This window comes from Austrofundulus limnaeus, unplaced genomic scaffold, assembly GCF_001266775.1.
Source record: "Austrofundulus limnaeus strain Quisiro unplaced genomic scaffold, Austrofundulus_limnaeus-1.0 Scaffold65, whole genome shotgun sequence".
In the NCBI taxonomy this organism is placed as follows: Eukaryota; Metazoa; Chordata; class Actinopteri; order Cyprinodontiformes; family Rivulidae; genus Austrofundulus; species Austrofundulus limnaeus.
In genome coordinates this window covers 2,132,909-2,151,852 of record NW_013952467.1, presented here as the reverse complement: position 1 = coordinate 2,151,852, position 18,944 = coordinate 2,132,909, and the positions used below count along the sequence as shown (strand labels likewise).

The 18,944-nt window shown below is 38.7% G+C and overlaps 1 protein-coding gene across 1 annotated transcript in view; it reads left to right on the top strand.

The window, feature by feature from the left end:
• The window catches only part of cep112 (centrosomal protein 112), a 124,085-nt gene that overhangs the window by 19,543 nt on the left and 85,598 nt on the right, over positions 1-18,944 (top strand). Inside the window, exons 6-11 of the mRNA XM_014010148.1 lie at positions 5,873-5,920; positions 6,034-6,099; positions 12,737-12,823; positions 16,409-16,508; positions 16,947-17,065; positions 18,133-18,276. Of these exons, the coding sequence (XP_013865602.1) occupies positions 5,873-5,920; positions 6,034-6,099; positions 12,737-12,823; positions 16,409-16,508; positions 16,947-17,065; positions 18,133-18,276 (564 nt within the window). The remainder of the gene's footprint in view (positions 1-5,872; positions 5,921-6,033; positions 6,100-12,736; positions 12,824-16,408; positions 16,509-16,946; positions 17,066-18,132; positions 18,277-18,944) is intronic.

The window sequence follows — 18,944 nt, the reverse complement described above, 5'->3', positions numbered from 1 at the left end:
AGCCTACAGTATTTTTACAGTCTTTATTTTACAGTTAAAATAAATGTTTATCAAATAAATTCTAATGTTACAACTAATCAGGGATCCCTTCAAGACAGTCGCAGCCTGCTTTGTTACCTGTTTGTTGCTTTGACTAGCCATTAGCTCATCAATCTGATTTAGCCTTTCTCCTAGCTGAGGTGGTTCAGTTATTGGGTATGAAAATAAAGGTTCATAGCATTTCCACAGAACTGCTTCTTAAAAGTATTTCACTGCCATGCATAACTTACGGAGTGGCTTTGATTTATTCATTAATGACCTTGATAGATAGAGGGATGAATAAATGCTTGTACCTGTTATATTTACACAGGGGAACCATGACTTCAGCAGTATGTATTCTGGATGTAGGACATGGTAATTGTATCATTTAAGTTCTTGTTTGCTTGTGACATTACTGCCTGCTATTTTTATTAGATGGTGGATCTGAGTTTTGGATTTAAATGTTAGGTTCCCAAACCAACAGGTGATCCCGTAGTGGAGTATGGATTTGAGCTGTAGAAAATGAACATTATGTTTCTGCAGACACCGAACAAACTGAGTCTACGTAAAAACTGGAGGCGCTGGTGAATTCAGTTGTGTGTGCACACCGAAGAATTTGCGTGAGGTCACCTGTTTAATGGCATTGTTGTGCATAGTCACAGGGCTCTGATCTTTTTGGCCGGTTATGGTTTTAGCAGTAAATGGGGCAGCTGTGGAGTAATGGCATGGCAGCTGGCTTGGGATCAGAAAGTCAAAGGTTCGATTCCCCACCGTGCCCTCATGTCGTGGTGTCCTTGAGCAAGACCCCCAACCACTCCTTGGGCACTTAGCTGTCCGCTGCTCCACTTGGATGTTTCTCGTGTGATGGGTCAAATGCAGAGCAAACATTTCAGCACTTTATAGAAACATGCATTGAAGACAAATAAACTACGTTTCCATAAATGAATAAACAAAATACTGACTGAAGCCCCCTTCAGTGATTCTGAGTTACTGCTTATACACTTCTGAACAAATGATGAAAACAAACCCTTTCACTCACATCCCTTTGAAGTCTCCTCCTTTTGGTATTTTACTGCTGTGGTAGTACGTGAGGGTTGTGTAAACTGTGGAGCAGAGGAAGAGTGCGCCTGTTTTATCTTCTCTATCTGGAGTGCTCCAGGTCAGAGTTTGATAGGCAACCTGCCCTTATGTCTTTTATTTCTTATCTTCTTACCTGCATGACCCCGACTCTGTCTTTCTCTCTTTTATTTGCCCACTTCTGACTTTCTCCTACATTGCCTACACGCTGGTATTTTTGCTGAACCCCCTCTGCTCCACTTCTCGAACTCTTTCTTGGTTTATCTTCTGTTCTATCTCTCCTCTCTGTCCGTGCTTCTTTGACTCTGTCCCCCCCCTCCCCTCTCTCTCTTCGTTCTCCCGTTTTCTTCCAGTCTTCGAGAAATCTGAGGAATCTATCAGCAGACGTGAAGCCATGCACCGCACCACTCTGCTCTCCTCTGTGTTGAAATGCCGATAAGAGGCATTGCTTGGCAACGCTCCCCCAAGCCTGCATCTAACCTAATTTCCCTCTGGGATCAATAAAGTATTTTTGAATTGAATTGAATCTTTCAAATCAACAGATGTTTCTTCACACACAAACACACCCGCACACATGAACCCGCCTCAAGTTTTTTTTAGATGCGCTGCTTCAAAGTGCCCAGCTCCTGCGGAATTTCAGCACAGCCAAGCTTCACTCTAACTGGAACATCTCCTGCTTTCATTTCCATGTTTTGAAGCATTCTATATTGGTTTGTCGTTCGTTTTTCCTCTAATGTAACGGAAGCAACATGGTGTCTGTCGTGGGCACAAAAGGAAAGATAGAAGTTACTGCCGATTCAGTTGGACCGCCATCTCTTTCAACCTTTCATTTGTGTGGTTTCCTTGTTGGAACGTAAAAAGTTTTACCATTAATACATGAAAGGGCAACAGGTGGCCCATGGGTGTCTTCTGTCTGGCCCATCTTGCTGGCCAGATGGAATTTTTATGTGTTTTACATGTATAAATCAAAAATAAATTTGACTTTGCATCATAGCGTTTCTAAACACCTTGAAATTGGCCTCTGTCTCTTTAAGAACCTCCTACCACTTCTGTCACACCAATTTCTTCACGTCAGCTTCATGTTTACAACCTGGAGCATTGTATCCTATTTTGTTGTAATAATAATAAAAAGCAGCAACATTGTATATATCAATTTTGGAAAATGGCAACTAGGGATGCAATTGAACCTTACCATCGGACCCGGAGTGTACGTTTTCTGAAGAACCGGAGTGAGTAGAGAGATATCGTTTCAGCTTGATAAGAAATCTCCCAGCCAGTTATTCTCACATGATACACACATGTCAATGTTGCTAATTTATTTATTACTAAAATGTGATGCAAGCCAACTAACGAACTCTGATTGTAATATAAGTTATGAATGGTAACCTTAGATTACAGATAGACCAAACAACCAAACAAAACAACATGAGATGTTTCTCAGCTTACCTGGGCAGATGACAATTCCTTCCAAATGTTGGAATTGCATTGCCTTTTAGTGATAATCTTATTAGTCCACTGTTAAATTCCCTTTTGTTCAGAAAGCTGTCTTCTGTAAAGTGGCTCGCACAAATATATTAAAAAATATATTTTTCTACGTAGGGTTACTTCTAAAAAAACCAAACAAACCATTTTTTAAGAACTGTATCATCCTTGGCATCTGAAAATACATTTCCTCAAAGACATTTTTTATCCAAAAAGGACTGGACTGGGAAATAGTATTACGAGCTGAGCAGATGAGCGGTTTCACCAGGTATTTGTTTGCTAATTGTTCCTACCGATAGCCTGCAGGAGTCGCGGGGGAGGCGTGGTCTGTGATGCAGAAACTCTGCTTGGAGACACAGCCCAGAGGAGGAGCTGTACCTAAAAGGCGGTTCTAGGGCCAACCAGATATTTTCGTTCTCCTGCATGACTGCCATAGGACACTACAGGATTTCTCAAACATACATGAATGAATCAAAGCAACACTGTGTGTATGTTTCTGATGAGGAGCTAATGTTATAACACAATAAAAATCTCAAAAGTTTATTTTACATGAAATTGCTTGCCCCTTTAAAACAGCTATTAAAATCTATAAACTACGGTACTTTAAGACTGCTTTTTTAAGTTAAAAAAATGTTTTGGGAAGTAGATTATCTGTTCAAAGAATGCTTTGTATGATTTTAATATAAGCTGCCACTATAACACGTTGCACAAAGCTAAATATAAAGTTTACTAAACAACTACGACTTATTTACCAGAACCATTCTGGAGTCTGCACTTCAGCATGCTAAAATATTAACTTTTTGTTTGCTTTAAATGTTTTATATTCATATTTATTAAACAAGTGTACAACTGTTCTACATGCATTTGAGCATGAAATATGTGAAGTTACTGCACTGCATGTTTGTTTAATAAACAAACACACAAGCTTTTTTTAAATGGCAGTTTTATTACGTTATGTTATATGTGCAGTGCTATGCGACACCCTGGATGTGTCAAAAAAAATTTGTGGCCCCTTCCTTGGTTGAAGTTTCCCATCCCTTCTCTATTTGGAGTTGAATAATACAGTTGAAGGAAATGTCTGTGTCCTGACAAACAAGAGAAACAAACAAAGTTTATGTTCAGCGTTAACCACAGCACTTGGCGAATACATCAGGGATTTAATGGATTCAGTAGGCTGACAGCCTGCTCAGTACTAGTTTGTGTGTATATTTTATTCCAGAGCCTGTTCCTTGTGATTGTTCCTTTTCTGCAATCATCATCCAGTTCTGTCAGTGACGCAAGACTCGGTGCCAACAGTGAGTCTGGACAAACTTGCGCTCAGAGGAGCGCGTGTGTGGGCGAGCAGAAAAGACTGCACACACAGCCATATGTATGCATCAAGTCCAAGTTTAGTATGGCCCCGTGCCAACATCACACCACAGCATTTAGTCTACATGTCTTTGTTGCCCTGTGGGCAGTGCTCAATCAAATCTGATGACTGGGCTGTCTGTGGATATAAAAAGAAATCCCAGTGTAGTTCTCAGCCACGGCACAAGTTGAGAAAAATATTGATTGTTTCATCACTTCAAAAATGTTTTTTATTCTAAATTTAAAAGCAGCTCCTCACTCATTGCTGCATGTAGTTCTGCTCTTACCAAGAGTAGTTTTTCCTCTGAGGATGTGCATGTATTATAGTGATAACTAAAACTTCAATTTTTTTTTGTAAAAGGGCCCACAGGATGCCAACAAACAAAATGTCTTGCCTTTTTTTTTTTTTTTTTCTGAGTAGTCCTGACGGTTGTGTGGAGGATGTTAAATAAACCAATTCCTAAAACAGAGCGCCACTTGACGCACATTATAGTGATAACTAAAACTTCAATTTTTTTTTGTAAAAGGGCCCACAGGATGCCAACAAACAAAATGTCTTGCCTTTTTTTTTTTTTTTTTTTACCTGAGTAGATTTAGCATAAAGGCAGGGCTACTTTTACCCAGTTTTCCTGTCACTCTTTCAGCCTGGAGCAACAAATTGTGGTTGTTTTCTTTAGTTTTAAGTATTTTAGTCCTAAGCTCCTAAAATTTGCTCACATCCGATCTATTCTGGTTTAGTTCTGTGTTGATAGTACCTTCCCACATAGTCTTCATTATTGCAAGGGGGCACTTAGTTCAATTCTTTACCAAAGTCAAGTAACTATATTACCTGACGTTATCAAAACACTGTATATATCAAGCAAAAATTAGACTTCTAAAAGCCTTGAAATTAGCCTCTGTCTCTTTAAGAACCTCCTACCGTTTCAGACACTTCCACTTCAGCACATCTTCACAACGATGCTTTGGAGGAGGGGTGTTCTGTGGTTCAGAAGGTCAGCGGAAGGCTGATCTCCAGGGAGGAACTTTGTGAAAATAGGCAGTGCTTTGTACCAGGCCAGCAAGCATTTAGGCAGCTCCATGTGGCTACCACAGGAGATTCAAGGATTTCTCAAACATGCATGAATGAGTCAAAGCAAATCTGTGTATGTTTTTGATGAGGGAATAACATTATAATATTATATAAAGCTCAAAAAAGTATTTTTTTTTACATAATAAACCCTCACTTTAGCATTTTATTTCTACTCTTCCACCCTTATGCCCATGTTGAGAAAATCAGTAGGGCAAGTGTGTATTGCTTGTCATTGAGCTCCTTTATTTTGAAAAGTTGGAATCTTGCTGAATTTTTCAGCTGTACATTATCAGCGGAGAAGACTCTCTGATGGAGCAAGTTTATAAGAAGGTAATGGGGTCATAAGCAAACATCAGAAGTTAAGCCGCAGGTTGTCAACAGATATTTTTACAGTTTGTGTCACAGTTAGTGAACTGTAACGTCGCTAAGTCACATGGACCATGACCCGCTTACTTTCAGGTGGTTAAAGCAACTCGTTCCTTTTCAGTCTCTCATGTTTCATATTATAATCAAAGAACGTGCCGAGTCAGTGTTTGGCAGGGATGTTTTCACATTTGTTTCCATGTGACGGTAAACAGAGTGGGGATAGCTTACAGATTAGTCCTTAGTGTTGACAAAAGGGACAGCGAAAAGAGGCTGAGAGCGGAAGCAGGGCTGACCACACGTACTAAAGGCCTTGAAGTCGCGCCGTGATTTCCTCTCTAAACAGACGAGAGTTGACGGAAGAAACTCCAGCCGCAAAACTGGGCTTTTGATGTGCTTTCCTCATTGTTTACAGCAAACTCAGGGCGAATAATAGACTCTGCGAAGTTTTAGGGCTTTGTTAGGAGAGGAACAGGGAAAAATAGAGGCCTGAAGTTTTTCTGTTTACTCTTTCAGATTGAAAACCCCAGGTATTTGAGAGAGAAGCCCGTTCCCTTATCCCCAGTAAGTTGTCACAGGCTCTTTTGTGGTTTATTTATTGTTGCTTGGATAAAAGTGATGTCTCTGAGCTGCTCAATCCTCTCATCAGCTAATTTTTCTCTCCTTTGTCTTCGTAGATTTTGACAACAAGCTTTGAGATGAATTGCACCTTTGCCAATGATCATGACCCACAAAGCAAAGAGGTATGCAGCTGAATGGAAGCTTTAGGGGAACTTGACAATAACTAAAAGCTTTTTTGTTTGATGAATCAGGCTTTCTAAATAACTGATGCCTTCTATATCCAAAGGCGGTAGTAGATGGTATTTATGAAATAGTTATTCATATACATTCCAGCAAGCTTTAAATCCTCGCCGCTTACTACTGAATACACACAGTATTTGTATGAAAACAAGAGCAGAACACAGACAGAAAACAAAGCTCCTCTGGCATTAGAAACCCCCACAGCCATTTACAAACATCCATGTACATGGATTGGATTGTTAAAATGGCTAAGGCTTCTTGGAAGACAAAAATACCAGCTTCTTCTTTTTTTCCCTCTCGTATATGGATTTAAGCAGAAAATCCTATCCTGAAAGCATGCTTTGAAGTCCCCTCTGCCCCTCCCCATCTCTCCCAAACCACCAGTCATTCCTTCTATTGCACACCTTAAATGCAGTGTTAAATATAAAACTGAGCATGACTCCTCTGTAATTGTCACAGCTTTCATAGCCGCTGCAGTCAGTTTGACAGCTTCACTGTGAAGAAGAGGAAGAAACATAGGGTGGGGAGAGAAACACATGACATCTTTCAACAAGAATCGTCTGGTTTGTTGACCGCTCTGCTTTAAGACAATCTTAGCCAAATCAGGCAATAGATCGGTAGGCTGATGTAACACAGTAACTCACGCACACATTAAAGCAACAATTTATGCCGTTTGATCATATCTCAAGTTAGCTGACCAGTGTAGGCTTCTTTCAAGGGAATATACACTACTTTTAAAGCATACTCCTTCTCTACCTGATATGTTTAGGTACACCTGTGCAGTCTGATGCTGTCCAATAAGTCAGTCCTGCTACAAAATGTTCTGTGTGAAAGTTATGTTTACCAGATTTGTTATCTTGTCAAAGAGTATTGATTTGCCTCATTAGACGTTTAGGGACCCATTTGTTGGTCGATACATAAAGTCTAACTCTGATGTGGAGCCATACTGAAGAGTTAAGAGCATAAATTAAAAGACAGGGCACTGAGAAATCTGTGGTTGTATATTGCTGTCTTAAGCTATAATTTTCCAAGCAGGTATAAATTAACAGCAGTGCTAATATGGTTTTAGGAATACAAAATGAAGCTGTTGCGAGAACAACATTGTCTGCCAGGGTTCATGCTGGGTCTTAAAAAAGTCTAAAATCTGAAAATCTAAATTTTAGGCCTAAAAAAGCCTTAAAAACACCCAGATTTTCATCCAAGTTCTTAAATTTAATTTTGTCAAGTCTTAATTTTTTTTTACTTTTCATCATTCCTGAGAAGTGTTGGCTGCATGAATAAACAGAGTAAAGAGCTGCAATCAAAGGTTGACACGATCTGTCTTCATGAAGTGCTAAGTTTGCTACTGGTCTTTGTACATGTTAAACTACAAATCCCGTGATGACTGCAGGCAAAAAAATGGCACAGTTTGCTTCCATGTTTTTGACCTCGTCGCTACAACCCCCCACATACGGCAGCTTGTTCACCCGCCCAAAAAACCCCAAAAAGTTTAGTCATGTCCACTACTTGTTGTTTAAACATGAGAAAGTGTGTTTTCAATGAGACTGGGCTGATATCAGTGATTTTTGCACTCAGTTGGAAGCGATCCACAGCAGTCGATATTAAGGTCTCATAGATATGACTGATTCATTAAAATAATTTAATGTTCTTGTATGAAGATTTAAATATCCTTTAATAACTAAATTGATAACAATTAAAGGTTTCCATGTTAAAATTTCTGMGARGATTTGAATGTTTCTGTTAATGCATCAGTTTGGTCTTAAATGTCAGTCATAATGGTCTTAAAAGGTCTTAAATTTAACTTATTGAAACCTGCATGAACCCTACTTTGGCCTACCAAAGACGATTTTATGTTGCATTGCTTACCAGCTTCAGTGTTGTTTACACCATTCAGTAGGTTGGTTTTGTAGTCAAGACCACCTAAACCGAGATCAAGTCAAGAACAAGACCAGAATGTCTCGAGACTGAGAGAAGACCAAGACTTTTAGGGGCTGAGACCAAGTCCAGACCAAGATGGAAATGTGTGCAAGTGCAATGGGGTGGGGATGGGTGACAGCAGTAACAAAAATACAGAATTAGCATTGAGTCACGCTTGGATATGAATCCCTATGTTTTACATCCAATGAAAGCAAGAATGTTGTCAAATAAATTGAACGATTTTCTGCCTATTAAGTGATATTTCCACAGTTGTGGTCTTTACTGGTTTTGAAATAAAATCTCAAGTCGGAGACAAGTAGTAAAAATTAGTAAAGTAGAAAGTACAAATGCGGTCGAGCCTGAGACAAGACCAAGACCATCAAAAAGGTGGTGTCAAGACTGGTGTTGAGACAAAGACCCATCTCGAGTACTACAACATTGAAACATGGCTGTTTCGCCGATATACAGGAAATGCAACAAGACGTCATATTTGTGCCATATGTTATTAAGCTGATGGAAGCTTAACAAACATCATAAATTTCACTTCAGGCTCACCCTCCTGCTAATCTGACAACAGCATTATTAAAAGTGCAGAGTGCATTTTTTTCCAATCGTAAAATGAGTGACGTCTTGGAAATTCAACTGCTAGCTGTAAAAGTCACTTATTTTACACCAATGTGCCTGCTTATGGGTGAGAATGTCTTGCAGAAGCAGCAAAGTCCTGCTAATCCTACAGCACACACTAAAAGTGCTTAGTGTTAGGAGGGCTGAACCTTTATTTGAAAATTCAATTAAATTGTGATTGATGAGTCAGTTTTAGCTCAACACAGGCCCACGGCTAGTGATTACAGAAGATAGTGTCAGGATGATTAAATCATTCAGCCTTTCTCTCACAGTTTGTGTGTACAAGCCATCTGTAAGTGTTTCCCCTGGTAGCTGACCTGAGGGATCGTGGGCAGCAGTTGTATAAATGAGTGTTTGTGCTAAGCAGTCATGGTCTAATGGTCCACAAGTCCGTGACTGGGGATCAGACCTCTACGTTTACTGATGGCATAATGTTGCAGTCTCTCTAATCTGAGCATCCTCTGGGATGGAGCTTGAGCTCTGAGCCTGTGATTTAGAGGGCCATAGCCTGTCTTATCTGATCGCTTTTGAAAGCTAAAAAGAGTAACCTTGTGAGTCTCAGTAGTTTTAAAGGGGACTAGTTCTGCAGTTGACTTTCAAGATGGTGCTTCAGGCAGGGACCCATAAGGGATTTGCAGTGTTTCATAATACGAAAGTTACTATTTCAAACATGTCTACCCAGTTCTCAATTCCTTTTTCTTTTTTATTTTTGTTTTAAGAATTTGAATGCTAGTCTCTTTCGCTCCTCGTTCAAATGAAACATTTTGCAAAAACTATGAGAATATATTTTTCCTACCTCAGAGAATACATTTTAGTCAAAGTTTTTATCCAGCCTTTTTATCTGGACTTCTTGTTAGAGTGTGGAAATGGCATCTAGCTGTTGCTCAGTAGATAACTCGGTGTCACATGCTGACTATCCCTCGGCATCTGTGTTTACTGAGGATTAAAGACACATCAGGACATTGCACATCTCAAGGAGGAAGATGGAAACGCACACATGCTTCTTTTGCAGAGCTCAAACATTTAGCAGAGAATTTACGAATGTATCCTCCTGAGGAAGGAGGTCTTGACCCCKACGCTGGTTTTGAGAGAAGCAGCAGCAACTGTTTTTTTTTTTGTCTTCTACTCACATTCCCGCTCTCGCATACTCCCCACCCCTTCCCTCCCAAGCTCTCATCCTCTCAAATACGAGGTGTCAAAAAACATGGCATCTTACAGCGCTCGCTTCAACTCAGGAGCAGAGAAAAGGGGAAAAGCTGTACCACCCAGTCGGGCTGATTGAAGACATCTCAGAAGCCTTAGGTGTACGACATCCCTCCTCCTCCTCCCTTCACCGACGCCTTTATAAACAAGTTTCAAATACCACTGATCTAGTTTGACAAACTTTCTCCAAAGAGCATTTGAAGAGAGGATAAGAAAGTGACACCCCCACATGATTTATTATTTTTTTCTTTCTCTTTTTTGTAGGCACCGGCAGAATCAGGTCTCTCTACTTAATCTTTTGCTTTTCAATCACTGCCATCTCTCTCTCCCCTTTTCTTCCCCTGTCTGTCTCTCGCTTCTTTTTGACTTTTCCTTTTTGACTCTGACAGGTCTCCCGTGGTCCCCTCAATTGCACAAGAAATAGCGGTAAATCACGAAAAAAGACAGGGAAGAAAGGGCAGAATACTTAACAGAGCTTTGTCAAGGATACAGTCTGAATGTAGCTCCAGCTCTGTAATGAGGAGAGGCATCCAGACGGCAATTTATGCCTTTTATTTGGACTTTTTTTTTTTTTAAAGCGAGCTCAGAATGAGAGGGGAATTGCTCACTTCTGAACAAAACTTAGGCTCTTAAGTTTTATTGATTCCACCATTTCAGTCGCAGAGCATGGTAATATTTTCTTCTCCTCCTGTAATCTTCACTACATTATTTTTATCAAATTACATCAATATTTATGCACTTAAATACATCAAGTGTGGCTGGAATCTTGCAAATGTTGTGTATTTCTTATTAAGTAAAAAAAGCAATACAAGCGAGTCCTTTTCCTAAAGAAATACCCTTTGAGAAAACCGACACATCGATCAGTTTAAAGCAAAAACAGACTGTTGCATCATTGAGAGACTGAAACATGTGACCTGGTCTTTGCTGCATAGCTCACGTCTTCAGATTTTATTTTCTCTGACAACACCTTTTACCTTTTGACATATGGCAATTGAAATATAGTTTTTAACCCAGATAAAACATTTGTTTTGCTTTGATATTTGCCAAGAGAAGAGGTCTAATGAGATTTTGCTGTGCCAAGTAATGTTTAGGGAATTTTTTTCTGCTTAATGGTTTTGATGACTAGAACAAGCAAGATCTAGCCTCAGGATGTTGTTAACCACTGACTTGTGTGCACACTCACACATTTTCAAAGGAAGAACATTGTCACTCTGCTGCAGGTTTGATTAACACACCAGAACAAATACCGACTGAACTTAAGTAGTGACTTCAAAGCAACAACCAGTTTTTTTTCTGTCAAAGGTTTTTCTGTGTGTCTCCATGTGTTGTGTGTTTGTGAGGGGAAACATCTTCTAAGCACACTAATTAGAGACAGCAGCATGGAAAAGGGGAAAAAATAACTTTTTTTAAAGATCAAATGAAAGCATGGAAGTGATGGAAGGTGACAAAAATGACTATAGTGGGATTTAGACGTGAAAAATTTCCACAGAAACCAAAACAGTTTTGACTCCGTTATTGTCACAATCTGCTAAAATATGGCAGAAATGATAAACAGAGTCTGAAGTCTGAAACGGGCAGTGGCCCAGAACATCACTTATTAAAAGGGACATATACAAAATCCACTTTTTTAGCCATTAAAAGCATTTTGTTGTGTACTTGAGTGCAGAAACGTTGAATTTAGTTTCCCTCTATGCTGCATTGATATCTTTATATTCTGTTTGGGTCATATTTTTCAAACCCTTCAATTTTTTCTATTTTCTAAGACGTTTCCTGAACTATTACGTCAAGTTATTTGTAACGAAACTTCTAAATAAGGTCTGGGCTTACCAACTACAATTTCTGCTCCGGCTCCAGCTCCAACAGGTAAGGCTGGATGGACAAGTCTTCTGTTGTTGACAGCTTTGAATTAATTTGTAAATAAAATGTTTCTGCGCTGCTATAGTGTCATTATCCCTTCTATCAAAGGACAATGGATCGCTCTGGAAGCTGGAGGGGTGGCAGGGTGTGAAGCGCCTCATTTGGGTTTAAAGAGGCAGCCTCAAAATGAGTTGATCTGCGACACACTTCGGAAAAGGGCTGAAAGAGGAGCTTGTGGAGATAGAATAAGGAGGAATTCAGACCAGAGCATTGCAGTTTAACTTAACTTTATATGTGAAAAGAAGGATTTAAATGATGATGTGTCTCCTTTAAGGCGTTAAAGGTTGGTGTGAAGATCTACTGTCATTTTATTTTCTTGGTGCAGTGGATTTTGYATGTGAATAGTTTCCTGATTTTTTTTTAACAATTGACTAAAGACAACACAATCTTTATATCTCTTTAATTTTGTAATTTTTTTTTCATAAACTGAACTAAAATTTGGCGTGGTTGTTGTTGACAGTCATCCACATAATATAGTATGAAAGGCTACAGATTTGCAACATCTTTGCTTAAAACTTTGACATGCAATAGAGCAAAATAAATTTCTACAAGAAATTGTATTTTTTATTTAGAATCTGCAACTAACTGAGATAAATTTCTTATCCTTACAGAGGGAACCTTTATTTTTTAAATGTGGTAAAATAGTTTTTTTATTTATGTTCTTTAGATGTTAGGAATCTGAGAAGTAGAAAATTCTGTGAAGTGTTCTTTGTTTTCTTTTCAACTAGTCGGTAATGTGCTTGATTGGAAGATGGTTTACACTAGATTAGCTTTTCAATTTGCAAAATTAGGTTAATTCTGTGTTGCAACAAACAGTGTTACTAGACAACAGATCATTTTTGCTCAATAATCATGTCTTAAACCAGAATGTGTGAACGTGTTGCTAATGTGTGACATTTTGGCTTTGGTTGTTTTCAGACTGAGATGAAGATCAAAGTGTTGGAGGCGAAGCACCAGGAGGAGAAACTGAGAATGCAGCAGAGACATGATGCAGATGTTGAGAAGGCAAGGTTGCAATGAGAATACAGTGCAACTACACTGCTCAAAAAAATAAAGGGAACACTACTGCTCAAAAAAATAAAGGGAACACTTAAACAACGCACGCTAAGTCCAAGTAAATCAAACTTGTGAAGCACATTCAACTCTGTACAGAACAAAGTGCTCAATGCGAATATTTCATTGATTAAGATCGGGAGTTAGCGTGCGTTGTTTAAGTGTTCCCTTTATTTTTTTGAGTAGTGTATATTTTAACCATTACTATTGTGTTGTTGTAATTTAATGTAGGTTATGCAAGTAGATGCAAGGTAATGCAAGTAGAAAATGCTGATTTAGACGTTGAATTGACAATTCTTCGTTCTTGAAATTACTCTCATCTTTATGACGTCAAGTTAAAGGTTTATGGGGAAATAATATAGCATAAGGTAAAAACCCTGATCATTTCRTTTTGAATATGAACAGTTTTCACAYTCCTCAGCTAAACTCACAGATAAAGTCTGTGTAGCTCATGATCCAGTTCACCATTAATTCTGACGTTCTTTGCTAACTTGAAAGTAAAATAATATTTCTCTTTACTTCTTTTCAAAGCAGCTTGTCAGCTGGCGCAAGCAGCCATGAAGCTGCTTTTTTTTTCACATCAAGTGCCCATCAGCTGGGCTGCAGATCAGCCACCTGGAATCTGTCAGATCTTCACATTGACTTTTCTTTGCTGCTGCAGAAGCTTTTAATAAAACAGAAGGAAAAATGGTGACCGGTTCTCTCTCTCCACTTCAAGACGCTTGTTGTGCATTTGTGGTTAACAGGAGGCAAGATGACAGCTCACTTTGTTTTATTCTTTCTGTTTGCAAGTTATCTCCACTTTCATTTTCTGTGATATTAACTCATTTGGCTTTAAAAAAACATTGATTTGAAAGACGCACTTCGAAATGCTTAATGGAAAATGGACAATGCAAATGTATTGTTTATGTTTGCTCTTGAACATTGTGTAGGCTGAAAAAGGGATACTGCTAATTGTTGATGTGCTTAAAAATGAAAAGGCTAATGAGATAAGCCACAGTAGCTGTGTTTACATAGACATAAGTAATTGGAATAAATTACCAATTGAAATAAAAATGTGTCATGTCAACGCACTAATCGGAATATTCTGACCTGATTCAGCTCAACTGGAATGAATTGGTAATCCAAATAAAGAGGGGTGGTTTATGCCAGTTCATAATCCGAACGGCATGCAGGTTAACACTTAATCTGATGATGATATTCTGATTGTGGAAAACTGACCTGGCTGTGCGTGTGCACCTTGTTTCAAATTGACGTTTTACCACCTGGCTAGATGTTAACATGTTGGGGAAGCATAATTGCTCGGTTAGCTCAAAAGCTAAAAATTTTTGAACGCCTTGAAGGTCAAAAGTGTAGCAAGAGCGCAATAATGTCTCTACATTTACTAAACCTTGGTTTAGACATGTTTGTTCATGTTCTTCACAGAAGTAGAACTACTTCTTCTGTGGTTTACAACTCTGCGCATGTCAGTACTTCTATTCTGAATAAAAGCCTGGTGCATGTTAACACTCGTCACAATCGGATCATTTAATTTTCTGCCCGTGTGGACAATTCATTTAGATTATTAAATCAAATACATTGTAATCAGATCAAAGAATTTTATGCATCTAAACATCGCTAGTGTTATTTGCTAATAATTGCAATGGGTTTGCTACTTTGTACTTTTCTTATTACTGGATTATTAGTTTATATATTATATTTTTTATAATAGTGCTCTTTGTTTCATTCCCTGGTTAAAGCTTTGGCTAGCCAAGCTGGACTGCATTAAGATGTCTTGTGAACTAGTCACCCTAAAAGCTGCCGTTTCCCAGCATCTAGTCCCCTCTCCGTGGACCTGACATTGTAACATCACGTTGTCTGGCAAACCCTAAAAAGACAAAAATGTCTTTGGGGTGGTGAAAAGTGGGGGAAAATGCGTTATCTCTAAATGTTTTGTGAACTTTGCTCCAGGCGCCCAATCGTCCTTTCATCTCCCCCATCCCATTCACACACAGATGATGACAGGCTGGGCTAATAAGTGTCTTCATAGGGGTCTATGAACAAACAACTCGGTATTTTTTTTCTGTTTTTTTTTTTTGTCATTTCAGACAGAAAATCAGAGCAACCCACTGAATGCTACTAGTTTATACAGGTGTCCATATGCATGCTAAGAAACAGATGTTTGATTGTGTTGTTGTGCCTAAAATTGTAGCCATTCCAGGGCTTTCAGAACCTGAAACTGACCATCTGAGCAAATGATGTGGCCAATCACGCAACATATACTGTTTGTGCATATTACACACATTATTCAACTGAGAACAAGGGCTGCGAGATTGGTAGGTTGTGTTTCCGTAACCGGGGCTGCAACTCTCCACCGCCTAATTTAACTAATTACGCCCAGATGGCAGCAGCAAGTAGATACATTTACTTCATCACCTCGGCACAGGTGGTTCACTCAGCTGCCATTTTCCTCCGTTTGCCTGCAGTCTCCTAAGGAATGGATATGCATAAGGAGGAGGTTTTCTCATGTCGTGCACGAGTTTTCTGCACAGATGTCTTTGCTGATAACAGCAACAACTCAGCTTGGGGGGAAAAAAAACCACAATATTTATTCATCCTAATTGAATTATTATTATTTCTTTTTAATCTTCTGGATTCATCTTAAATTACATCCCCAATTCCAATGAAGTTGGGACGTTGTGTAAAACCAAGAAAAACTGAATATGATTATTTGTCAATCATTTTATTACTATATTCTATATTCATTTGAATATACTACAAAGACCAGATATTTAATGTTCAAARGGATAAACTTTATTATTTTCAACTGCCTGTAACATGTTCCAAAGATGCTGGGACAGGGGCAACGACTGACTTTTGAGATTATAATTCTGTTTTTTTTTTTTAGCTTTTTTATTTATTTATTTATTTAGCCCTGTTCATTGTGTGTATGTATGCACTTCATATGTGTATGTATGTGTATATTTATAAATAGAGATGTATATGTGAAGGCACTGCATACCTGGTGAGATCGTTTTATCCTTTGCATGGAAATAACCAGGGAAATGACAATAAATGAAATCCTGAATCTTGAACAAAAGATTGGGAATTGAGGAATGCTCAAAAGAACAAATGTTTTGAGCATCGCACAGGCGAACAGGTTAACTAGAAACAGGCGAGTGTCATGATTGGGTGTAAAGGGAGTATCACAGAAAGGCTCAGTCGTTCACAAGCAAAGTTGAGCTGAGGTTCAACGTTTTTCAAAGTACAATTGCAAGGAATTTAGGGATTTTATCATCTACCGTCCATAATATCATCAAAATATTCTGAGAATCTGGACAAATCTCTAAGTAAGTGGCAAGACCAAAATCAACAATGAACGTCTGTGACCTTTGATCACTCAGGTGGCACTGCAATAAAAACTGACTGGGGTTGTTGTTAGTTGATGACATTAGTTTTTTTTTTGTCAAAAGGTCTTGATTAATCAAAAAGAACAAAGAAAAACAAACAACAAACAAAATAAAAGAATTTAATCACTTTCTTTTCTCCGTTCTTTAGATACTGGACCGAAAAAATCGTGAAATCGAAGAGATAAAGAGCCTGTACCGGTCCAAGCAGAAAGAATCAGAGGAGATGATCCGTAAGCAGGAAAAGAAAGGTGAGAGTTGATTGCAGAGTTCACTGGAAGGATGTTTACAAAAGTGTCCCTGAACACTCACAGTAAAAAGCACAGAAAGATACAATTCAGTGAGAGGCTGCTGGCGTGGACTGATGTTCTCCAGCTGTGCTGCTCAGTCAAAAGTTTAATCACATAATTTGTGGCTTTTTTTATATAGCTTTTTTATTATCCTTCCTTTTGGGGGGACTTCTCATTTCTATTATCGGTTTTTATCTAATTCCATAAGTGCCTCATAGAAAAACATAAATTTACTTGTGAAACTTGCTGTTTTAAAGAAAAAAAATCTGTTTTGACACAKATTTTCAGGCAGCTCGTCAATGCACACGTGTGCACGTCTCTCCGTGTGTATCCATGCGTTTATACCCCGAGGCAAGACCTGACTGCTTTCTAAGTGTTTGTGTCTTTACTCTCCCACAGTTCAAAGTTTGCTGCGGGAATCTCAGGTCATCTGTGAAACCAAAGAGAAGCAGATAGCGGAGCTGAAGAAAATGTCAGATCAGAGCGCCGACTCTATAAGAAACGAGTGGGAGAAGAAGGTGCGATACTTTAGCATTGTTTAAGTTGTTCTGAGCCAGCAGAAAACTACTGGTTAATGTAAAACACTTGACTGCAAATCTCACAAACCAGTATTTTATTTACTGCTTTACTGACTGATGAACCTCTGCCCATCTCGACTTCTGAGAGACTCGTTTTTTTTATTCCCAGTCCTTTAACTGACCCATTGCCAAATAATATAATTAACTGCTGCTGTTTCCAATCTGTACCTCTTAACTTTTACAGCCTTTTGTTGCTCCTGCTCCATCTTTATTAGATGTTTTGCCACCATCAAATTCAAAATTACCTGGTGCAGTTTCTTGGTTTTAAGTGGACATGTCATGCTTTTAAATCCTCCTTTTTTCACCTTTAAATCCTTCAGTTGGGGTCTGTATAAAGTGGAGTGGTCTGAATTCCTCCTGATTGTAACTCCACAAGCCCCTCTTTCACCCCGTCTCTGAGGTGTGTCTCGGAGCGACTCGTTTTGAGGCCGTCTCCTTAAATCCATACGAAGTGCTTCAAACCCCGCCCCTCTCCAGCTTCCAGAGCGGTTCATTCTAGTTGGATAGAGGGGGTTACGACTAAATACCTGCACAGAAACTTTTAATTTACAAATTAATTAAAAGATGTCTACAAGGGAAGACTTGTCAATGTTGGAGCCAGAGTCTGACCTGGAGCTAGAGGAGAATGAAGACTACCAAATTATAGATGGTAGGTCCAGAGCTTATTTGGCTGTTTCTAAAAACCGAACGGGTTGAAAATATGACCCAAACAGAATATAAAGATATCTACACAGCACCGGGAGAGACTAAATTAAACTTTTCTGCACTCCTAGAGACTCCCAAGTACACAACAAATGCATTTAATGGCTWAAAAAAGTGGATTTTGCATGATACATTCTCTTTAAACACTACGTTACATTGTGAATAAAATCAATGTGTTCTGTTTTTATTTATTTTACACAACGTACCAACTTTTTCAGAATCAGTGATGCATTTGAAAATGAAACAATTATTTCAGGGGGAAATAAACGGATTTGGTACTAATTAACTTTCCTCTGCCKCGCCAGCTGCATGCTGCTGTGGCAGAAACGGAGCAGGAAAAGTTTGAAATGCAGAAGAAACACACTGAAAACATCCAGGAGCTGCTGGAAGACACCAACCAGAGACTGGCTAAGATGGAATCTGAGTATAACGCTCGTGCTCAGGCCACAGTAAGTACATCAATACATGTGCACATATTTAGGCTCCCGGAGGAGAATTAGCTAAAAGCATGTCATGTACCCAAGTACGGTACATAAGTATCTTTTTTTACCCCGCTTTATTTTTCTGTGAAATCCACTACAGTTCAAATATTTACTGTCTAATTTACACGATYGTTAAAAGCAGTAAATGTTTAGTTTCACCTCTTTTCATTGACATATTTTAACATCATTTGTATAACTTACCAAACAAAAAATCTACATACATATATCAACCAATAATCTAATTCTTCATTATTTATTCAATATGTCTGTTGCTCTTAATTGAACCTGTTCCAAACAAACCTCATTCAAGACCACACTGAACCAACTGTTTTTCAGCCTGCTTTTTTATTTCTTGTTTGTGAAAGACATTGMCAGGTTTTACAGTGATGCTACAATTTGTTTTCAGCTCTAAATGCATACACGCATCAGAAAACACTGACCTGCCTCTTTTTATTGGCTTAAATAAAGGGATGCCTCCTTTAACATCTGGGTGGGAGTGACTTCAATATTCTCTGCCTGTCATTGCTTTCAATGCCTTTGATCTTTTTCCTTATTAAATCTTACTCATTGCTATGATTGTCCTCAAAGATATTCACACACACACACACACACACACACACACACACACACACACA